A 25,178-nucleotide genomic window follows, 5' to 3' on the forward strand; every position below is an offset into this window, starting at 1 on the left:
TGGGGGAGAGGGTAAGAGAGAAGCCTCTGAAGAGAAATGAAAAAAAAAAAAAAAAAAGGAAATTTTCAAAATCTTGCTTAAAATGTCCTGTCCATGAAATCTGTTTCTTTAACCCTCTAGTAAGAGTTAATTGTGTTACATTCCCCCCCAAGTAGTTTCTCCAGCTCAGTTTTGCATTTCTGTCTCACTCTATTTTGTATTATATTTTTATTAACTCGTCAGTTCCCCTTAGTAGTCAGTAACTGCTGTCAGAACCAGGCTGAGTCTTCTCCTTCCCTGTCACTTTCCCATCCCACATTGCATCCGGTCTTGTGTCCAAGTGTCCAAAGTCAGAACTCCCTCTCTGCAGAACCCCAAGACTTGAGTTTCTTGGTCACTCTGATCTCAGCCGTGGAAATGCATGCTCTTAATCTGGGAATTTAGGAGATTTTTCAGGTAACTGTAATTATCCAAACCCCATGTTTTAAAGTAAGAAAAGTAAGAGCTTGTGGAATCAGTTGCCCTTTAATACAAAAGCCCTTTCTGGTCCCACTGCCTTCCAGCTCCTTGGCTGAAAATATCACAGTCTGGTAAATCTTGCCTCCAAGCCAAAGGCACATCTATTTACACAGTTGGGGCTGTTTCTATTTCAATATTACATTTGCTTCTCCCATGCTCCTCTTCCTTCTCAGTAATGTTTTCTTACTGCTCCATGTAAATTCCTCTATTTTCAAATTATGATCTGAAGAGGGTAGGAGCGGAAGGCTCTGGCATGGAAGGAAAAAATAATCACTTGGCATATGTCATTATCTTGAATGTCCAACATTTGAATTTAGTTGTTACCCTCCTAAAAATTAAACAATGTCTTTTTAAGGCACAAAATTGAGACTGTTATAAACTCTGATTTTAAATAGTCTTAGGTATCTGGGCCAGAGGTAAGCATATCTTTTGTGGTGGGAAATGATTATGTCTTACAGATCCCTTCAATACTCTTGTGCATAAGCCAGCAGACTTCTGTTCTTTTTGATTGGAAAATGTAAATCATACTCAAGAATTGTTCCAAAAAGAGTCCTGAGCTGAGTCCTTGGACACAAAGTTGTAGCTCACTGCAGATTCTGATAGTTGAGTTACAACTCACTGAAAATCAGGGTTTTAAAATGGAAGCACTGACAAACCTTCAAGCCAGGGCAGCACAAATGGTGCCTTGATAATTTATAATCTACAGGCAGCTCTTGGGTTTATTATCACAATGACAAATGCACTGTCATTGTTAATAGGATATTTCCCAGCAAGGACTTTTTGTTATGCAAGCCAGGTTCGGTATGTCATGCAGCACGATAGCAATAAAGTCTACAAGAATTTGTAATGAACTTCAATTACTAATAGATTATGGTTAATGGGAAATATGTGCAGTAAAGATATGGGTTTTTATATGCGCCTTCTGGTATTCTACAAGGCAATGATTTATACAACAATTTATGTTAACATTTTCTCCTATGAAAAGGCCCAATTTGGTAGAATGCCACTTCATCCATAACAAATATTTAAGATAATTTTGCACATAATGTAAATGAAGGTAAAAATTAGATATTAATCTATTTAATTTTAGCATTTTTATTTTTACTGAAAATGGAGACTTTTTTTCTCTCTGACTCGTACTGTTGGTTAAAAATTCTTGCTATAAAACAAAGGCATGAGCTATATTGATGTCTTTGAGTTAAATGTAACATTTTATATGTTAATTTCTTTGTTAAACTTCCTGCTGTAATTAAAGACCCACTTAAGATTTGATATATTCTGGTGTCTTGCTTATGTAAGTATTATTTTAAATTAAAAAAACCCACAAGTATACATGTTTAAATTAACATGAATTTATAATCCACATTATGACTCCTCTTATTACAGGGATTGATAGCTATAATATATATAAGTGATTTATGTTTGTGTGTATGTGGGGGTGGAGGGGGCATACACACAGAGAGACACACATCATATATGGTTTATATACATAAAAACACTTTAACTAAAAACTTACAAATTTGAAAAATGCAAACCACAGCTTAGCCATGTACAGATAAAAAAAAGCAATACAATTAAATTACAAAAAATGAAACCATTCACTAAGAAATTCTGAACTAAATGATAGTGAATTTAAAATTATGAAAATACAGCAGGCACAATCTTGGGAACTCACTGAAAGCATTTTTGTATATATCACATATGTGTGTGATTGTGTTCATAGCTAAGATGGTTTGTCAAATGCTTAGTCTTTAAACATAGAAAACGTGGTTTCAATGCTCTTTCTTTTGTTGTAATTCTGGATTCGTTTTTCTTCTAAGTCCTATATAATATCCTATAAATGGAAGGCATGGACATGCTGGATACCTGTGTGCTCACTGCTGTCCTTACTTGAAGAAACTTTGAGGCATGTTTTTTCTTTTGGATGACGACAGTGCTAAGGGTGAGGAGTGGCCTTAGCATCTCAGTTATGCTCTTGGATTTGGGAGAAGAGACTCAGCTCTGCCATGTCTTAGCTAAATCATGTGCAAGTCCATCCAAACTTATCAAACCTCATTTTCCTCATCTGTAAAATAAGAAGAATTATTAAAAAAAAAGTCTTTTTATTTTGAAAATTAAATGAAATATGTCAAAAAATTTATGTAGTCACTGACACATAATTAATGTTCACTTCATTTTAGATATTACTATTTCAGTGTTGAGAGGAATACTGATCTATATAAGTCAGTGAATTATGTAACATTTCTATAGTTATTATATTATTATTACTAATATTCCATACATGTTTCCAATGTCTTGTGGGTTTGGAGGCTCTGGTGAGACAGAGAATCACTTGATTGATTCATAAAAAGACAAATTCCTGGGTCTTACACAAGGCTCAGATCTGGGATGGAACCAAGACATTTGCATGTCCAATAAAGGCTCCCAGTTGATTCTCCTGCGCAGTGAAATTTTATAAGTAGTGAGTATGATTTACAGAATTTGTTGATGTTTGTGTCTCTGTAACTTGTTGAAACCGAGCTAAACACCATGATGGATAACTAAGTCATCTGCTAGGTGAGTGAGTGACGTCATGCAGATTAAACATCCAGAATTCACATAATTGATAAAATAGGTTCACTTGATATTTTGGCTCTATGTAGGAAGGAAGAAAAGTTTTCTTCTCAAAAATAGTTACCTACCCTTCTAGACTAATATAATCTGTGTTGTATTTATTTATTTATTTATTTTTAATTTTTTGTCTTTTTGCTGTTTCTTGGGCTGCTCCCCCAGCATATGGAGTTCCCAGGCTAGGGGTTGAATCGGAGCTGTAGCTGCCGGCCTATGCCAGAGCCACAGCAACGCGGGATCCGAGCCGTGTCTGCAACCCACACCACAGCTCATGGCAACGCTGGATCGTTAACCCACTGAGCAAGGGCAGGGTTCGAACCCGCAACCTCATGGTTCCTTGTCGGATTTGTTAACCACTGCATCACAACGGGAACTCCCTGTGTTGTATTTTTCAAAATTTTCTCTTATTTTTTCAATGTTCCTTTTGGCCTGCTCTGTAGATTAGGAAAAAATATTCTGAAAAAGATGGGAAAGACTTGGTTAAGATAAACTTACTCCTGGTAGGAAGGGTATGAATTCAGCCACTGTTACTTCATATAAGTTAACATTGTATATGGAGGGGAGAAAGTTATTCCTCTCTTGTAGCAGCCTGAGGGTAAGCCATCCAACCCTGATGTGGCTGATCTGTTCCATCAAGTCCAGGGACCCAGCTCCTATTGCTCTTCTTTCCTAGGGCATTGTCACTCTTCTCTGCATGATGTGACATAGCTCACTCTCATACCCACATTTCAGTCATCCAGAAGGAAGAAAAGCAGAGAACATACCTCTTCCTTTGGGGACATATCCCACAAACTTACTTGTCACATCCCTTGGCTAGAACTTGGTTACACGAATATATCTGGCTCAAAGGAAATATGGGAAATGTAGTTTTCATCTGGGCAGTGTACATAATTAAAAGTTAGATATTATGTTATCGTAGAAGAAGGGGAGAATTGCTATTAGGAAACAATCTTTGCCACATCACCTTCAACTCCCTAACCAGCTGGAGCTACACTGGCCTTATGATTTGCCATTTCAAAGTCTCTTGTGTCATGGATACTCAGTAAGTAAAAATATGTGTACACAAGGTTCGAATAATTAATCAGTTCACTGGGACTGTCCTTCTCTGCCCGGGCCACAGTCATACAGGAGCTGCCTTTTGAAGTATTGTTGGATCCAATTTGATTAAATCAAAAGGGCGCCACAGTCACCAGGTGAGATCAGTCCTTAGGAAATAGAGCGAAAACTCAAAGCTAGGGGATAGTTCCTATACTGAAGCTTGGAGAGTTAAGAGAGAAAGGAACAGAATCAACAAGGATCAACTTTAGAGGCAGCCAAGATGTGATGGTGAAGAAAATGCTCTCTGGGGTACAGCAGTATAGGATGAAATTCTGGTTCCACCAACTGTAAGAAAGTGGAGCGGGAAAGTTATACAAGCAACTTAAACCTCAGTTTACTTCTTCATGAAATTGGGATTAAAAAGAGTAACTAACCCCTGATCTTGTTATGAGGATTAGATTAAATCATGTAACAGTGCTTAACACATCATAAACCCTCGAAAATTAGCTGTTATTAATGTGGAGTCTTTAAAATTCTTTAGGATCCATTTTTTCATAAAGAATCTTTCTCCATGATCAACTGTTTTTCAAGCTGGAAATCTGTAAATTTCACACCAAAGAAAATACAGGGAATCAGTTAAGCCTGGGAGCCAGTGTTTACTCCACGGGTCCTAGGACACACAGATGGGAAACCCATGGGTTGCCAACTTTGCCCAAACAGATCTGTCCCGTGAGGTGTCTTCTGAAGCAGTAAGCCCTAGCTAATTTCCTTGTCCCATTTTCTAGATAGCTTTTATAAAACAGGAAAGAAGTTCAAACTCTTCTCCCAATCAGACCTGGAATACAAAAATCCTAATAAAAATAACAAGAAACAAACCACAAAGACTGTTATGCTTCTTCCATTAAAAGCTGCTCTGGGTAGATTAAGCCTCTTTGAAAATGTGCAGAACGGTAGCAGTATCTTGATAAATAAGCCAAGGTTGCAATGTGCTTGTGCTGATAATAAGTAGCATGGAACAACTGCCTCTTCTACAAAACCCTGGGATTTATGTCCAGTCCGCCTGCCTCAGAAACTAGAGAATTAACTCATGAAACCCATCCATCAACATGTAGAAAAAGGAATCACAGTATAGAAATGAAATTAGCATAAAATTAGTTAGCTGTAGGACATAAATAAAGGTACTGACATTTTCCTGCATCTTCTATATCAAATGTCTTTGGAGAACTCGCCAAGCTTGGACTCTAGTTGATAGCTCCTGTGATTTATTTCAACATTTCCTACCATAGGCAGGTTGTTTGCAAAGTCCTTCAAGTATCATTAAGACAAATCAGGAAACACAGATAATTCTTCAGGAGAAGAATATGTTCATAGGAAGACACTGCTTGTAGAGAATATCCACAGTGTTCATTGCAGCCTCCGGAACAGCACATCACTGTATTTATTAAACCATCGGTACAGAGATTACGGCAATCTGACATGGAGCCCTAATGAATTTTTGGCACGTTTGGAAATTGTGACTGTCGTTGCCCAGGGAGCCTCTTAAATCAACCCCCTTTTTACTGCAGTTGCCTTTCCATGGTGTATATCATGTTGAGAAATGGATTACACGATCTGCAGCTTTAACTACTCCGCATTAGTTGATCGCATACTATGAATGCATATTGCACAATGTATGAATCATAGGGGAGCCAGGATACAGGTGACAGATAATTTAAACATGAAATTGGTGATGCCAGGAAACTGGTAGGAATAGAGTTAGAGAAATAAAGGCAAAAGTCAAGGTAAATGGGTGGGAGAACCCAAGTATTTGGGAATAGATTAAAACTAACATATTAGTGAAGCAAAATATTTAGAAAGAATGCTGTTTCACCATTTAGGGAGGTGGTTTTTTTTTTTTATATTACCCTTTGATCATCTTACTGCTTTTTCTTCTCTTCTGCAATCAGATACCCTCCAATTTGTAGACAGACGTTTGGGAGAAAAGGCAATTTAGTTTGATGAAGACTTACTCTTTAAGATAATCTGCATTTATGATGAAAGATGATCATAAACTTAATTTTCCCAATGTATAGATGCACAGTGTGATGTCAGAAGGTATAGGGGCCAGCTTACCTTCTTTTACAAACTTACTTCAAGATCTGTACAAGTCATTTTACTTAGTATCTCAGCTTTCTTACCTCCAAAATGGGACCATAATAATCCATCTTTCAAACTATTGAATAAGAATCAAGTAAGATCTTAGAGGCTATTCTAACTAGGACCTTGGGGAAACAAGAGGCAGACACCTACAAGGACACCTCAGGGAAAGGGTACTTGTTCTCAGGCCAGAGGTAGACAGAAATTGGAAATGCCAAGGAACATTATTTGAGACAGCCAAAGCATGTCTCCTGTTCAAAGGTCGTGTGGTCTCATTCTTTTCTGCAGGTCTGCCCTGTTCCTGCCTTTCTAACTGTGGCATGCTAGTGAGGTCCTCCTAGCTATGGCCCTCAGGGGCTACTCTGGACTTGAACTGATCTTCTGACTTCTTAGCCCACCTAATCTAGAAAGCCACCAAGCCTCCTGACTGCTCTTCAGATGTGTCAAGCTCATTCCCACATCAGGGACTTTGTGTATTTACTTCTTCCTGAAATGCTCTTCTCCCAGCTCTTTGCATGGTTGCTCTTTCGCTTCATTTAAATCTCTGTTCAAATCTCAAAAAGCCTTCCTTGACCTCTCCACCTAATATTATACCTTCCTGACCTCTTCTCTCATCTACTTTTGTTTTATTAAATAGTGCCTATCATTATCCAACAAACATTTATTTCTTGGTCCACCTTTCCACTAGAAATCAGGTCACTGACATTGGGAACTTTGTTTTCTTTATCACATTATCACTTTTGCTTAAAACAATGCCTCACACAGTCATTATTGGTGGAGTATATATTTCACAAATGTGTTGTTAAAGAACAAATGCCTAATTTCCCAAGGTTTGTAATTGTAAATTTCTAAGACAGTGAAAAGGATCCAGTTTATACTGTCAGAGAAACCACTGCTATCAATTTCTGGCCAGCCTATGAGTTACCATCCTTGGGTCAGCTGCCCACCCTTTGGTCTACTTAAACAGCGTTGAGATGGGGCCACTTTTCATAGTACAGAGTGCAGGTACTTACAGCATCAAGCATCCAGGTGCCCTAAGGTGGGTCTCAAGTGGTTCAACCATGGTGGCACTTGGGCTTCATGAGGCAGACACAGAGGGTCCCCCTCCCTTTGGCTAGAAATGTCAAGGTCAGGAAGTAGGTGAATTCCTCCAGGTACTAGCTCCCTGGCCTCAGTGATACTTTTCCTTAATTTTTTAAAATGTGCTCTTTATATATATATATATTTGTCTTTTTAGGGCCACATCCACGGAATATGGAAGTTCCTAGGCTAGGGGTCAAATCAGAGCTGTAGTAGCTGGCCTACCCCACAGCCACAGCAACCCAGGACCCAAGTTGCATCTGTGACCTACACCACGGCTCATGGCAATGCAGGATCCTTAACCCACTGAATGAGGCCAGGAATTGAACTTGTATCCTCATGGATTCTAGTTGGGTTCGTTACCTGCTGCACTATCAAGGGAACTCCCTTATATTAGATTTTTATTAGCAGTTAATAATAATTCATAGTTCATATTTTTGAAACTCCCTATGAGCCTGCCACTTTATGAGCATACTTAGGTACCTTAACTCCTGGACTCCTCATGACCATCCTCTGAGGTGGGTACTTAGTGTGATTATGATCTTCATGTTGAAGATGAAGAAATGTGAGGAGAGAGAGAAAATGAGTTGCCTGAGATCTCTCAGTGAGTATTTCACAGAACTAGAATTTAAACTCAGGAAATCTGGTTCTACCTCTTCATCTCACAAGATTATTTTATACATTCATTCCCTTGGGAGGCTTAGCAAGAAGTCCTTATTTTTTTGGAAACAAATTTCTGATGGGGTCAATACATGTAGATATGCTTTTAAAATGACAGAATATTCTGTGTAAGCTATTTTTATTAAACAAACATTATAAATATATTAAATATACCTCTGGGTCTGTGCAGTTTCACAAACTTAAGGTCTAGTATTCTCTATGATCTTTGCATCTGTTTTTGTGGATTTAGCCCAGAAATTTACAATTTTTTCTTTTGCCCAGATTGGTGGTTTTCAATTTTAAAAGTTGCCTTTTTTTAAAATAATAAGCAAACATCAAGCAAATTCTTTGCTTCACTTAATACTTTCTCTTTGGATTTTGGTAGTACTTCCTAAGCAAAAGCAGAAAAGTGTCAGAATCACTTTAAATAAGGTTTCAACTAAGACTAAGGGTAACAAACAATTTTGTTGGCTTTCTTGAACTGAGGTTATAATAAGAATATAAATACATAGGTATAAGATAGATGCTTGAGAAAGAGAGAATTAACTGAACACCAATTACTTAGCATCTTCCGTACACACGGCCCCATGTTAAACACTGGGTGATGTACAATGATGTAATAAAACAACATTCCAAATTCATGTTTCAGACTTTTTTCAGAACCACAAGAACACACTTGAAAAGTCAATATGTGACAGCCAGCCCTGGGTTCCTTTGTAATATATGCAGTACAGGCAGAAGCCAGTAGTTTCATCCCTTGCACCTCTTTTACCCTTACATCTTTTCACCACTGATTGGTAAATAATTCATGAGGATTTCTCCTCTCTCTCTCTCTCTCTTTTTTTTTTTTTTTGGTCTTCTTAGGGCCACACCCATGGCATATGGAGGTTCCCAGGCTAGGGGTCCAATCGGAGCTGTAGCCACCGGCCTACACCTGAGCCACAGCAACTCGGGATCTGAGCCACGTCTGCGACCTACACCACAGCTCACAGCAACACTGGATCCTTAACCCAATGAGTGAGGCCAGGGATTGAACCTGAATCCTCATGGATGCTAGTAGGGTTCTCTAATCACTGAGCCACGATGGGAACTCCAGATTTTCTCTTTAATTTTATTTTTTTGTCTGTTGTCTTTCTAGAGCCGAATCCATGGCATATGGAGGTTCCTAGGCTAGAGGGCACTACACCACAGCCACAGCAACACCAGATCCTTAACCTACTGAGCAGGGCTCAAGATCGAACCTGCATCTTCATGGATACTAGTTGGGTTCATTAACCACTGAGCCACGACAGGAATTCTGGGATTTTTCTCTTTAAAAAGGCTTGAATGTTCCCATTACATTAATTGAAGCAGGTAAGAACTTATCATTGTATTTTATAATAAGGGCTATAGGAGAAAAGGGCCATATTTACAAATACCCATCTATTGACTGCTTGTTTAAGTAGCAGGTTAGTTCTATTCTTATTTTGTTTTACATGTGTGCTTTTTAGAAAAGGCCATAATTTTCTCTGTGGTCTTGATTGCTATCTTCTTGGTGAAGTCGTTCAAGGTCGTCATGGTCCATACCCATCAATGGTGCCTGCCTCACGGATTTCCTATGTCAGTAGTACGTATCAGTATGATTAATGGTTCAGGATTTATAGTCAAGAATCTGATTAGATAACTGTCATTTCATTTGTTGGAATTTATAATTCAAAAAACATTGATAAAATTGTCCAAGAAGAGGAATGCAAGTCAATTTTACTTATTATAAACAATAAAGCTTGGTAATTTGGTGGCATAAATAGCCTCTGTATTCCAGTGTAGTCCGTGGGCCTCAGGGAGGGGCATTAACTCTTTTCAGTGACTATTCTGCAGCATTAAGTGGTATCTCTGTGATGTGAAAGAGTGTATATATATCATGCTATTTTGAAAGCTTCATCACTGGGAGAATCAGAGTCCATGAGCTCTTCAGTAAAACCTTACTTTTGTCCTATTTCTAACAAGAAGTAGTGATTATTTACTTAGTTTATATATATATATACACACACACACACACATACACACACATATTTATTAATTATAAATTTACTTAATTACTTAGAGATGTTCTGTTCTGTAAGAATGATAGATGTTTATTATTTTTTTCTTTTATGGCTGCACCTGTGCCATATGGAAGTTCCCAGGCTAGGGGTTGAAAGGGGGCTGCAGCTGTTAGCTTCGGCATAGCCATAGCAACATCACATCTGAGCCACATCTGCAACCTATCCTGCACCTTGTGGCAATGCTGGATCCTTAACCCACTGAGTGAGGCCAGGGATCGAACCCACATCCTCAGGGATACTAGTTGGGTTCTCAACCCATTGAATCACAATGGGAACTCCAGATACGTATTGTTAAAGATAAAGATTATCAAGAAGTTTTCAAAAATCCCCTGAAATCCTACTGTTAAAGATAATTCTCGACCTTAGAGGAAATCTTAGAAGGATAAAAGGGTCTAGAGAATTTTGAAATAGACTCAAGTGTTTTCTAGAAATTTAGTAAAGATAAAAGATGTATTTTAAGTCAGTGGAGTTTTTTTGGCAATTGTGTTGATATAGATGGTTATCTTTTTGATAAAAATCAGCTTGTTCTCAACTCTTTATACTTATGTAAATATCAAACATATCAAAGATTTTTTATGGTGAAACTATAATGTTATTATATCTTGATATTTTAAAATCTTGGTTTTAGAAGACCATTTAAAATGTGTCAGAAACTCAGAAATTAAAAAAAGAAAAAACTAAATTTGAATAAAATAGAAGAACTTTAGTATATCAAAAAAGTAGAATACTACAAAATCAAACACAAAATGAAAGGAGAAAACAAAATGGGAGGAAATAACAACACATGACAAAGAGTTAATTTTGTAACATTCTAAGTGCTTACTTTTAGCAATCAATAAAAATATGACAGAAACCACAGTAAAATAATGTACATTGACAAATACTTCTTTCTCAAGAGGGGAAAATCAATCAATAAATTTTTATTAATACCCTAGATATCAATAAGTAAATACTTTACTAGTATTTTTAAAATCCATAGCATATATTCTAGTAGTATACTAGGAAATTCCATTACAATCAACAAATGGAAAGGATTTTATTGTCAATAAGCTCATGAAAGTTAATTGCCTCATTTTCCAGATTATGTTGTATGTAGTCTATTTACCTGGAAAAGGGATGGGATAAGACCAATAATGTAACAGATGATTCTACATGAAAGTCCAAGAATGTCTTGGAATTTTCTAGATTTTACATATAAGATAAAATGCTCTGTTTATATTATGAGATTTATTTATAATTTTAATACACAAATAAGTGAATGATCAACGCTGCTCAAAATACAATTTTTGAATACATTCTCATGATGGATATTTATCCCCAAACTACTATGAAACTCAGACTATTATTAAAAAGAACCTTTCCCCCTTTCTTTACACTGAATTCAGGTTCCTGCAGATCCTTCATAATTTCTTCTTTGAGATCAGGTGGTGCTGTTGCATTAAAGTGGCAGGTTTCTGTCAAAAAATCCCAGAGCAGGTCTCCATTTTCATTGCCATCAATAAAACAGTCAGATATGTCCATGGTGGATAGAAGGTCATAACACTCATACTTAATCCCCAACTTGTCCAGCATCTGAGTGAGGTCAGACGATGTGACATACTGGCAGAGGTCATCCCGGGGTAAGCGAGATCCATACTTTTTCCATAGCTTGTCCCAGCCACTGGCTCCTGTGTAGCAGAACAAAGTTCATGCTTTCAATTATTCTCCCCCGCCCCCAACATACCTACTCTGTTAAGCAGGACACTAGATACTTGGAATACAGCAGTGAATTAAAAAAAAAAAGATTCTTGCCTTTTGTAGCTCAGTTCAAGGAGTGTAGGGGGTCGGGAAGAGGAAGTTAAATAAGCAAATAAATCAGATGCTACCAAGTGTTAATGAAAAACAGATCAGAGCAAAGAGTGAGGAGGAATGAGACATTGGATGAGTGGCTGCTCTATTTTGAGCGATCACCAACCATCTTTCTAATAATGTCACACTTGAGCAGAGAAATGCCAGCCTGCCATGTAGACGTTAGAGGGAGGATTATTCCAGGTGGAAAGAAGAGCAAATGCAAGGGACCTGAAGCAAGAACATGCCAGCAAACCAATGAGATTGGATTGAGTGAATTAAGAAGAAAATGGAAAGAAATGAGGTTAGATGGGTGGTGGAGGGGGTAGATTGTATGCTCAATCATATGGGCAAGATGGGAAGCCACTGTAGTGCTATCTAATAGCACTCCTGGCCATGGAGCATGTGAACTGTGGCTAGCATGACTAAGGAAAGGAATTTCAAGTATAGTTTAATTTTAATTCACTTTCTTTCTTTTTTTCCTTCTTCCTTTTTTTTTTCTTTTTTCTTTTTAGGGCCGCACCTGAGGCATATGGAGGTTCCCAGGCTAGGGGTACACTCGGAACTGCAGTTGCTCGCCTATGCCACAGCCATAGCAACTCTGGATCTGAACTGTGTCTACGCATTCTAAATGTAATAGTTTGTGTCCACTAACCCCAAACTCCCCATCCATCCCACTCCCTCCCCCTTCCCCCTTGGCAACCACAAGTCTGTTCTCCATGTTTGTGAGTCTGTTTCTGTTTTGCAGATAGGTTCCTTTGTGCCATATTTTAGGTTCCACAGATAAGTGGTATCACATGGTATTTGACTTTCTATTTCTAACTTACTTAGTATGAAAATCTCTAATTGTATAGTTGAAAGTTCACAGAACACTGTAAACCAGCTATAATGAAAAAAATAAAAAACATTATAAAAAAGGGCTAATGACACTGTAAATTAATAAAACCACTCTGAAGAATGAAAAAAAAAAAAACTCTAATTGCATCCAGGAGGCATATTTTTAAATGTATCATCAGGCATCTGGTTTTGGAAATAGTAAATTGTGATACCTGTTGGACATTCAGGCAGTGATAGAAGGAAAATAGTTGTTTGTGTTAGCCTGGTTAAGAGGAAAGGATCTAAAAGTAAGCACTGAAATAGAAAGAAAGAACACAGAAAATAGAGCAAATACTATGATAATTTACTCATTCCAAAGATGGGGTCGCCTCTCATGTCTATACACTTTCAAAATGCTGCCTTGGACTGCAACAGGTAGGTTGATTCCTAACAGTTTTGTCCTCAACGTCATAAGATATTTCAGCAATGTCTATTGTATTTAATTAAAAACCAGGCCCCGTATAGAAGCTAAGAGATGCAGCATTGGAAGGGAGAGAAATATAGGTTAGACTCTTCTGACAGTTCATGAATGATAAGGTTTTTTATTTTACTCTCTCATCCATAAGATGGGGATAACTATACTTACCCCAAATGCAACTGCAAATATGAAACGAGACAAATGAAGTGAATCATTGCACGATGGTAAGCACATGGCCAATGTGTAGTAAGTACTTAAAAAATAAATGAACATTGTATAGAATTAACTTGATAATGTATTTCTACTAGTTGTAATCTTGAGACTGTGAAAAAACAAACTTGCTGTTCAGAAATCTCTAGGAATAATAATAAAGCTAAAGAAGAGCAACTATTTATAGACCTTCTGATATGCGAATATATCAGTGGATATGTACACAGTGGATACAGTGCAGTAATTAAGAATGGTCTCTAAAGCCTAACATGCTGAGTGTGAAGCCTAGCTTTTCCTCCTACTAGCTTAGGGAACCTGTGCCCCAGTTTTGTCACCTGTAAATCAGGGATAATAACAGAATATAGTCATAGCATTTTTCCAAGGATTCACTAAGTTAATAAGGTAGGGCACTTAGAACCAAGACTGGCACAAAAACATTGCTAAAGTGTTAGGAAATTAAGTTGGACTTGGCCAAAGCAATATAAGAGCGAACCTATATTTTCTATGAGTCTCCGGGATTAAAAGTCACGATTTCGAAGTCATGAACATTTTAGGTTCTGAAAGCTGCTTTATGATATAATGAAAGTAATCAGACTCTTCCAGAAAGTATACAAACACTACATAGCCACACAGTTTTGCATATAATTATAGGATGTTGAGGTCATCCACAGGCTTGGCTAAAGTCTCCTGATTTAACTCAACAAGAGAATATCCAAGGCCGAAAATGGTAAATAATAAATAGCCCAGATAATTGATATTCCACTGGTATTTCAGAAGAGGAAGTGATGCCTGTAGGATAAGCTCTAGGAGAAGGTAAAATTGGAAAGAAGCAGAAAAAGATGAAACCTCAGTTCAATGAAAAAAAAAATGAGGCCATGAGTATGTATTAAAAAATCTTTCATTCCAAAAATAGTGATTGTCTGCCCAAATAAGAATTTGCCTACAAACGAGACTTTACAAGAAAACAGATATTTCAGTGTTTGAGGAGAGGCTCTGTTATCATCATCATTATTATTTTAGACCTGGCAGAGGAAAAAGAACCAATACTAATTGCGGAGAATTTGCTGGTGTCAGTGTTATGTGACTTGGTGCCATTTCTGAGCTAAGCAATTATACACTTTCTGACTAATGCGTTATCATAATGGCTCTCAGTGGGCACAACATATAGTTTTACTTTTGTTTTCAACATGATATAAACCAGATCCTTTTTTTCCCCACTGTATTAAAAATAACACACCATGATTTGCCTCCTTCCTTAGATAAGGAGAGAGCATGACAGAAAACTTCACTGATCTTCTTCTGGCTAATCTCCCTTAACCAGATAAGTTGCATTTTAATTAGCAACTCTCCCAACTAATCCCTAGCTACTACATTTGCAGAAAAAGTACACCACTGACATTATTTTAGGGTGCGATACTCTTCATTTAAAAAATATCCACATCTTCTTATTACTCTTCTTTTTCATCCCCAAATCAAATCTTTTATCTTTATAATCATCAACTTCTGCTCATGATAAATAAATGAATGTTTACTGAGCTGAGCTAATTCTTTAATGGATACTTAGAAACCTGAGGAAAGCTTCTTTTCCCTCAAGCAACATGAATTCAAATAGGCTGACTAGTAAAATACTGTCGTTTAATTATGATTTCAATTTCTCTTCCTTTTCCTAATTAGTTTCACTTGCCTACCCTTCATTGCTTTTGTCTGCCTATTTCAGTGTGTATGTACTGTGTATGTGTGTGTGCATACATGACATGCATTTCTTCTTTATTGAATTTTTTATTCCTGTTTATTAAATACATCTTCACATCTCCAGAACTTTCTATTTTCTCTGATTCTATGTCTCTCATGCAGTAAATTGTAGCTAAACATGGTCTCTTTTTTGGATGGCCACTCAGAACTAGTTGTAGTTAGGATATTATGAAACAGAAATAATAAACTATTATTCAGTTCAATTCAAACATATTCACTGGGTTTCTTCTTCTAGGCGACAAGGGCTTTACAAAGACCTGGAGCTAGAGAAAAGAGGCAGAGCCCTCTGTTCTCCGGGAATTCTCCTTATACTCTCCATATGCCTCTGATAGGAAATTAGCACATTGCTGAAAGTGATTACATCTCTGAGTCCTCCCTTAGATTAGGAGCCTTTCAAAGGCAGCGGAGGAGTGGGAGTTCCCTTGTGGCTCAGTGGGTTAAATACCTGGCATTGTCACTGCAGTAGCTTTGGTTACTATAGTGGCATGGGTTTGATTCCTGGCCTGGTAACTTCCGCATGCCATGGGTGCCACCAAAAAAAAAGGGGGGAGGGAGGAATAATAGTCATAGACATCTTTGCAACCTCACAGCTTAGCAGTGACTGATTATAGGAGCTCAATAAAAGCTGAATGAATCAAATTTATACCAAGACTATCCTATGAAGCCAGCTCAGGCTCAGGACTGAGAGTACAGGCTGTGTTTGAATATGCTGAACACACCTGACACTTTAACCATGCTAGGTGCCCTGTATAATTAAATCCAGAAACTGACCCCACATTTCATTATTTTACAGCCTAATAAATTACAAAAATGGATGTCCATATGGTGCTCAAATAACTGAGTAATTTGGTCTATTCAGAGAGATAACTCGGCCACTCAGTAATAGGTCATTGTTGGACTGGGATGGACAGGCAGGGGCTTTAGCTATGTGGCATACTTAAAAGGACCCTCTAAAGCAAGATGGTAATCCAGACATGCCATTATCTGCCTAGATGAGATACTGGCTCCATTAAGTGCTCTTAGAAGTTTAATTTAGTGATTAGTTCTAGGCTTATCTGACTCTGCCTGCAGCGAGCCCTCAGTTTGCTATATTTCCATGAGGCTATGGATGGTAGTGTCAAACTGAAAAAAAGGAAATACACAACCAGGCTTCTTTACCGCTAGGTAATTAGGAAGCAAATCCCATTTAGAAAGTAATTGCAATAAACATGATAAAAACAGAGCCTAGGGTGAACAGTTTTGGTGTAGGTGTTTTAGGGTAATATTCAAGTTTAAAGAAAGTTTTCATTGGGCAAGTATGGAGAATGGGGTTTCAAGAATTGTAATGTGGGCTGAGTGGAAGTTCAGGGCAATGGTTTTTACATGGGGTTAAGGTGAGAAGTTGATCAGGTACCTCTGATGACCTGGGGAGCTTTCTCAGACTTGTCTGATACCTACAGACTGGTCTGGCAAATAGAGATTTGAAGGGATAACGTCAAAATTAAAAGTGACTAATAAATACGTGGATCAATTCTGTACATGTTGATTGACAACAATAGAAGGCAGATGTGAGTGGAAAGTTCTTGTGATTTGTTTTCACTGTCGGAAACTGACCATGATCTGTTTTTCTCATATATTTTTCTCATATATTTGGGTTGGCTTTATTAATGCCACAAAGCAATTATTGCTATTCTCAAAAAAGGAAACTGCGGCCACTTCCATACACTGAAGGGCCAAAAGAATTTATCTCAGAGAAATATATTGTTGTTAAGATAGGTTTATAGGTGCACAGGTTTATCTAGGGCCAAGAGGTAGAGGAAAAAGGGAGTTAAGCTGCTCTATGTAACAAATAAGAGGGGTAGAAGGGGCAAGTAAGGAGTTGGTATCTTAGGGAAAGAACTGAGCTAAGAGGATTATCTATTAGTAATGTTTTCCTCTTTGGGATACCTGTCTCCTACAGTGTGTGTGGTAATGAAGAATTGTAAGCTGTGTACTGAAAAACCTAGTAAAATGTTTCCACCATAAAACTACAGAATGAGTAATTTTTGACTCAAAACACTTCTTTTCATAAAAAACTAACTGGTTTTTGATTTTTTTCCCCATGAACGTGTGTGTGTGTGTGTATGTATTTTTGTACATATATATATATATGTATGTGTATATATATGTATATACATACATAGTACAAACTGGTTTTTATTTGATTTTTCCCCATGAATGTGTGTGTGTATATATGTGTGTGTACACGTATATGTGTATGTATATGTCTATATATATTCATAGTACATATGAACCATATATGTGCATTTATGCCATGTAATGTAGGTATGATTATTCAGAAATAGCCTCTGTATAAATTAGTACTCACAGACCAAGTTCACAGCTAGGAAGTGCCTCAGCATTCTTGTTTTCATGGAAACATTTCACTGAGCCTGTTTTGGTTTGGACATATCCTGATGCCAATAAACCATGGATTCTATTAATGGATTCATGGCATAGCCATCAGAATATTATATTCATAAGGACACTTAGTCCATTCTCAGTTGCTTGCAGGCTCTTTGTGCCACTGACTAAACCTTAGGCTGGCTTTTTCTTATTGGCAGGCCTAGACTCACAGAAAGCTGCCTCTGGCAATCAAGTACTTAACTTCTGAAAATATTTAAGAATAAACCAAATATAAATAATAGTGGATCTGCATTTGATATGAAGTACATTCTAAAATCAAACATATATGACATCTGGATGAATTACTATTTATGTCTAAAACACTGTTCCTGTATTATTAACAGAGATTATTAAGAATAGACTGCCCTCAGTGTTGATAGTTAAATTTACTTTGTATTCCTAAATGCAGTACCACATGCTTTACCCAAGTGTTTTAATTTAGAGAGAGTGTAGTGGAAAACATCCAATTTACATAAGACCTTCTAAATGGGAAGATAGAGCTTTCCCACATAAAATCAGTATTTTAAATTAACCTGAGATTAAAATAGTATATCAAATGTTCTCTTTGGTAAGAGGTTGTATACAGGAACTCTCATTTTCCATACTCCCACATGAGTTCAAACCCAAGATTATAGGCAACAACCATGTTTGCCATCCTTAAGTAAGAGGAATGCCTCGTATTTAAGAAAAAATGAATTTTGTGACATGGTTTTTGAGCATGGGGTCTGGTATAAGCTTAGGAAGATAGAGGCCATTGAATGTCTAGAGCCAACCTGCCTAACACCATGTGGACAATCCATAAATATTACTGGATGAAAGAACTAATGAATTAATGAACTCAACAATGTCAATGTTTCATTTGCTAAATCTGTTTACTTATGTCCTCTGTGTAGTACTTATTATGTCACTGGAAGCAAGCAACCTAATGTGATCAAGTACCTTCTTTGAGAAATAACATAACAACACAAAACAAGTGAACCATTTTTTAAAATAATTATTTGAGAAGACCTATAATAAACAACATTGATATTGGTTCTCGAAATGCAAACTAATCAAATATGAAAAGTATCCCAAATATTTAAATCTTTATTTTATTTATTAATAAACATCACAGAAGGGAGAGAGACATTCAAGGGACAAAAAGGAGGTAAATAGAAATATTTACTATTTTCAGTCTCATTAGAAAAACTCCTGTCAGTTATATTTGCTGTATGTTATATGAAAAATAACTTATATAGACCACAAAGACAAATTTTCCCAAGAGGAAGAAATAAACCGACATTTAATTCCACCAGAACACCTAAATTGAGAACTGTTGTGAAGGACTTTCCTAATACTGTGTTAATGAATTGAGTCTGATCAGTAGCCAAGTCAAGAATTGCATAATGAAGACAAAATACACCAGATGCCTTCAAACACATGCGTACATGCACTACTGCTGTTTGAAAATTCAGGCTGAAGGAAAATAACTTACCTGACACAAGAATAATGAGAATCTTAGCATGACTAGCTAAGAGGCTATGGAAGAACTTGAGGGTGGCTGGAATATCTTCTACATAATACAGCATCTAGAAATGAAGGAAAAGAGAAACAGGACACTTTTCTATATCAATGTCTTGGTTGCTGAGACTAGATATTCCCTAGAAGGTTTAGTTTTCAAGTTGAGAGGATTTTTACTCAATAAAACACTTAAGAAATTTAAAAATTAAAGATGTTATATGGAGAGAATAATCATGTGAGAAAATATTGAGGGAGAGGGAAAACTATGAAATTCATTCAACTAGAGTCCAATAATTTTGAATTTACTCTTTCTGGCTTCAATAACACAGATTGATAGCTTGGGACACTTAGTCTCCACTCCACATGGGTGGTGTTCATTCTATGCTTACTCTATATTTTGTGAATTGTAGTTCTTCAGGGAGAAAATAGTGCCGGCACCATAAAAACAGACCCCATTTCATGGAACATTGCTTTAAAATTAAGCCCTTTGCACTAGCTTCACCATATGTTCGCAGATGCTTTTTTTAAATCACAGAAAATGTGACAGGCTTTGATGTTGACAGATTCTCTAGAAAAATGGACTGGATAAAGCCTAAGGTTACATGTGTAGTCACAAGGAGAGAGGAATCAGCCCATCCATTTTTAATAACTCTGAACAGTCTCTGATGAAATGCAGGGAGAAGTCTCCACCCAACACAGATAAAGCTTGGTATTCTACACTGGCACTGGAAATTCTTCCTTAATGGCTTACATCCCTGAAATCTACCTCCATAGATACTTACTTCTTGTATCTCATCTTCAGCTCTCTTGGACAAAAATTCAGTATCTTATGTAGATGCTCTGATAGAATGTATTGCATAAAACAAAAGCCACTTAACCTATGTCCCTCTCACATGAATGAATGAAATAAAATAGACTGGCACATGGCCTGTGCTTCCTCAGAGACCACAGTCAGTACCATGTCACTCCACGCTGTTCACCACAGAGACCATACACAGATAGGCACCCAGTTGCGGCTAATCCATTGGATGACTAACAAGCTATGACATGACCTGGCTGAAAAAGAGTAGGCAGGTCATAGCAGATGCTCTGAAATTTGATCTAGTAATCAAAGATTTTCTACAGTTGACTATGAATAGTAAGCTGCAAGGATGTCATGAGAGTGTTAGGACTGTAATGTACCATAGTGAGGCAGAGACATAGTACAGAAAAATGCAGAGGAGACAGAGAGGAACAGAATAGTAATGCAGAGGAGGCAGAGTTGCTGTAAGAAAGAACAAATGAACATGGGGGTTTTGAGAGAACCTGGAGAATGATCTCTGAAGTGGCAACATTTTATAATAGGTGAAGAATGAGATCCAGATTACATGCAGAGGGACTGGATTTAATCAAGGGAGGCTTTTGTAGTAAGATGAAAGAAATGGTGGGTACAGGTGCAACCACATTTACAAACTTGGAGGGTAAAAGATGATTTTCCACCTGATGGTTTTTCTTTTTGCTACAGAGTAGAACTGAGTTCATCCATTGGAAATGAGTGACAAGGAAGGGATTAGAGGAGAGGTAAGGAGAGAGAGGGACGTATGAAGCAGTTATACAGGTGACCCTTGAACAAGGCAGGGATTACAGATACCAACATTCCATGCAGTCAAAAATCCATACATAACAGAGTTGGCCCTCTCTGTACATGGTTTTCTCTATTTCTGGGGTTCCTCATCCAGTCATGTAGTATTTACTATTGAAAAAAATCCATATGTAAGTGGATGCATTCAGTTCAAACCTGTGCTGTGCAAGGGTCAACTGTATGAAAAGGTGGGAAAGTAAGTCTAGTAGAGAAACATCGTAGGTTTGCTGGACAATGCTAAACAGTCCCTTACAGGTAAAAGATTCCATATGCTAAGGAAGCAGAGATGTAGGACTACCTGGATGTGCCAAAACTGTAGTCATTTATTCCTAAGATTTTTTAAAGTTTACCCCTTTTCAGGTGATTGTACTTATGGACTGGAGAAAGCAAAAAACATTTTGTTGTTCATATTTTGGAAATCATGATATTTCCAAAATATATACATCTTCTAATGGTAGCCAAGACCCAAAGTCTATACACCTCTAAGCCCTCTAGATACAATGACCTCTGGAAATATGTCCCCATGCCATCTACTGAATAGTCACCCCCTTTCCAAGAAACACACTATTGTAATTCTAAGAAACACACTATTGTATTTCTAAGAAACACCCATCCGTGCTGGACATGGAAATAAATTCCTAAAGAAGAGTGACTGATATGCGTAACATTTTGTTAACCTGAGGAATCATCCAGCTTGCCCCTGCTGTCATATGCATGCTAGTCCGGTCATCAACAGGAGGCAGAAGCAAGAAGATTCAGAAAATCCTTAGGACATTGGTCCATCCAGACCATTAGAGTTACTGGAGAACTGTTACTGGATGTGTTACAGTGAACTATCTATGAACTATCAATCCTACAAAAATTAAGCCAGCAATGAAAAAAAATCAGTAACTATGGAGGTATTTTGAGTAGAGAGAACTGGCCTTTTGAATATTACAGAGAATCTCTTAGTGTAATTAACATCTTTATCCTCAATTTGGACAGATAATGCTTATTTGTCAAATCAGAAATCAGATTTTTATTTTTCTTTTTAAAATTAGACTATTAGGCACTCTGAAATATTTATGAAAAATCCTTTTTCCTGAGTGTATATAACAATAAATATTTCTTACCTGAATCATATGAATAAAGTCCCACTTCTGAAGTTCTTTTTTCTGCATCATTCTATTTTGATATTCAGATGATGTCTCCTTATGCCAGGCAAACTTTATGTTCTCGAGGTTTGATGTCTTGGCTACAAGCTCTAAAATACAGAGAAAAGGTGGCACACCATCAATTTTAATTGCAAATTTGGAACCCATTTCCATTTAGAATTTTAATGCAATCAATGATATATACATAACAGATATAAAGCACGTTTTTCTTTTTTATGTAGTCCAGAAGACCAGATAGTTCATCCTTGTTTTTCCCTAGTATTAAATGAAATTAGGGAGGAATAAAAGAGTCAGTAAGAAATAATTGTGAGAATCCTGATCAGACATAGGTACCATTATCTCAGTATTAATGCAGAATCAATTGGTGATTTTACTGGAAAACTAAGTAAAACAGGTGATGCAATTCTGTAACCAAGGAAACAGCAAACCACAGCCCATGGGCCATATCTGTCCCACCACCTATTTTTAAATAGATTGCAAGCTAAAAATACTACTCTACTTCCTGACCTCATGCTCGGTCTTTCATATCTCATGCCATTACACTTTTTTCCCCCCTTTTAGAGCCACACCTGCAGCACATGGAAGTTCCCAGGCTGAATCAGAGCTGCAGCTGCTGGCCTATGCCATGGCAACAGTGAATCAAAGCCACATCTGTGGCCTAGACCCCAGCTTGCAGCAATGCCAGATCCTTAATCCACTGAGTGAGGCCAGGGATTGAATCCACACCCTCATGGAGACTACGGCCGGTTCTTAACTTGCTGCGCCATAATGGGAATGCCCCATTACACCTTTAAATGGTTGAACACAATAAAAAAAAATACTTAATGATAGGTAAAAATGATATAAAATTTAAATGTTAATGTTTCTTAATTTTTTTTTGCAATATACCCACACTCATTAGTATATGTATAGTCTACAGCTGCCTTTGTGCCTCAGTGGCAGAGATGATAAAAGATGTAATAGATCATGTGTCCTTCTAAATCTAAAATACTCTTTGGCTCTTTTCAGAGAAAAGTTTTCTGATTCCTGCTGTAAGCAATTAAGTGCAAGCCCTTTAAGGGCAGGGATTCTGTTTAAATATCTCTGAATGAATTAATGACTCTGTGTCTAAGAATATATATCAAAAATAATAGTTGATGACCAGGGGATAGATGGAGATTTCAGTAGAAAAATAATAATAATAATTCTATTTACTATTCATATTCTTCATTGTTTAGTCATGCCTGCCAAGAAAACAAATTATTTAGGTTCTTCTCCCAATAAGCTTACAAAGAATATACCATAGTAACTATGTTATTACTGATTCAAGAACACATCTGGGATGACAAGCCTTTCAGAATAGGATTTGGTATAGAGCACCATGGGTTATAGGTACCTTTGTACTTGGTTATTTGTTCAGCACTTGGTTCAACAACTTCATTGTTGATACGAATTCCTGGGTATTGAGCCCGTACTTTGGAGAGAATTTGAAGATCAATTTCACCTAGAAGAAAAGCATATGGAACAGATCACCTCAGTCCAGAAAGAAATGATTACGAATAATTTGAACTAGTTTACTATTTCTAGGACAGCCCAGCATAAATCAAGAATAATACGCAGCTGTTGCCCTGCCACCATGTCTACAATGCAGAACAGCTAGGTTGTAAGTAGGAATCATAACGCAGTTTGAGAAGAGCTATGACTGCTATTAATTCATTTATTCATTCACTCACGTAACCTTTATTTAATATCTATTTTTTATTCCAGTAAATCTAAGATGCCATTACATATAGCATGCATACAATCCTTCTTTTTATATCACTAAATCAGAAAAAAAACAGTCAGTTATAATTTTAAGATTCATCAACTAGAAGATGTATGTCAGTTTCATAGATATTAAAATATGAAAAAAATGCTTTAGAATTGATAAATTAGGCTGGGCCAGAAGCATACCAAAAATAAGTCAGATACAAAATATGTCAAGTATTAAAAAAGGATAAAAATATATTTAGACCCGTGCCCTCAAAAACACCATGGTCTAGTGAAAGAAACAGACATGGAGAGAACCCTGGATGGGTGGGGCTATGGTGGGAAGAGGGAAGGAGGCAGTGAGGGAGAGGATTGGAGGGGAGGCTGAGGGGATGGAAAGCTTCATGGCAGGACATCACTCCTAAGTTCTCTGTTAAGTGGATGTTAGCATGGAAACATCTGTGGAAATGGGAATTGCACATAGAGTGGACAAGAAGACAGAGGCATGACATCAGGAAGTAGAAGAGTATATGTGATTCAGAGGTTTGGAGTATTAGGCAAGGCAGAGCCTCCAAGCAAGAGGTGACCCTAGAGAGGCAAATGAAGAGGAGGTTATAGCAGAATAGGTTCTTATTTATTAATTCATGCACCAATGATTAATTATTTATTATGCACCGGGCACCACACAAGACTAGCAAATAATGATAAGAGGAGCAAACAGATGCCCTCCCTGATGAAAATATAGCCTGTCAGCGATTATGAGAGATGGTGGCAAGGTGGATAGACTTAATGTCCAAACCCCTCTGATTCACTTGGAATTATGACCTTCGGCAATTTACTTTATCTCTCCAAGCTATGTCTTCCTTATCAGAAAAATAGCAATAATAATGGTACAGAATTTACTGGTTGTAAGGATTAAATGAGGCAATGCATATAAAGCACAGTGCAAGATAGAGTTGGCACCCAATAAATGTTAGCTGTTCATTATTTTTAATGTTATCATTGAGTCCCTCTCTTTAAAAATCTCTCTTCCTTCCCTATTATTGATGTCTCCAAATTAAGTTTTGCACTTTTACTCTCTTAGTTATGATGTTGACCTTCACTAAAATAGACTTATGTGCTGGCAAGACTAGCATATGAAAATGACATTAGTCTTTAACATTTTGGCATAAATGGCATTAATAGAACCTTTCTAAGGTTAGATATGACAGGCAACAAAAGCAGAGCCATAAGACTCAAAGATCTGAAAAGAAAGAGATGAGGAAGATAAGTCAGGAACAAAAGATGCTAGACCAGGAAAACAGGGTGCTCTAATAGTATAATGAGAGTCCCAAATATTGGTAATGGGTGATGGTGACGAGTTGGGGTGGAGTTAGGCAGAAGACATGGGAAGGAAGCTGAAGTGGTGGATGAAAAAGCCTATGTGACAATTTTGTCCAAAGCTGTCCCCACCAACATGAAACTTTTTATTCCTTCCTTAATTGTAATTCTAGCTGTCATTTATTGGTCACCTGGTATTTGTCAAACACTGTGCGAGGCACTTGGCTTGAAAAATCTCACTT

At 37.3% G+C, this 25,178-nt stretch overlaps 2 protein-coding genes across 9 annotated transcripts in view; one reads left to right on the top strand and one right to left on the bottom strand.

The window, feature by feature from the left end:
• LOC106506183 (uncharacterized) overlaps positions 1 to 25,178 on the top strand; it is a 777,071-nt gene that overhangs the window by 514,695 nt on the left and 237,198 nt on the right. The window lies entirely within an intron of this gene.
• The window catches only part of HNMT (histamine N-methyltransferase), a 35,007-nt gene continuing 20,617 nt past the window's right edge, over positions 10,789 to 25,178 (bottom strand). Inside the window, exons 2-5 of one of the 2 annotated variants that reach the window (XM_084998189.1) lie at positions 23,264 to 23,371; positions 21,847 to 21,977; positions 19,088 to 19,181; positions 10,789 to 11,773 (exon numbers count right to left, since the gene is read on the bottom strand). In XM_084998189.1, the coding sequence (XP_084854315.1) occupies positions 11,418 to 11,773; positions 19,088 to 19,181; positions 21,847 to 21,897 (501 nt within the window). In that variant the 5' untranslated portion in view covers positions 21,898 to 21,977; positions 23,264 to 23,371 and the 3' untranslated portion in view covers positions 10,789 to 11,417. The remainder of the gene's footprint in view (positions 11,774 to 19,087; positions 19,182 to 21,846; positions 21,978 to 23,263; positions 23,372 to 25,178) is intronic. The other variant, NM_001244561.1, reaches the window with a different exon arrangement.

The sequence above is a fragment of the Sus scrofa genome, chromosome 15 (assembly GCF_054392235.1).
Source record: "Sus scrofa isolate SSC_HxYL_T2T_F1_AM1 chromosome 15, Sscrofa_HxYL_maternal_Yorkshire_Landrace_v2.0, whole genome shotgun sequence".
Lineage (NCBI taxonomy): Eukaryota > Metazoa > Chordata > Mammalia > Artiodactyla > Suidae > Sus > Sus scrofa.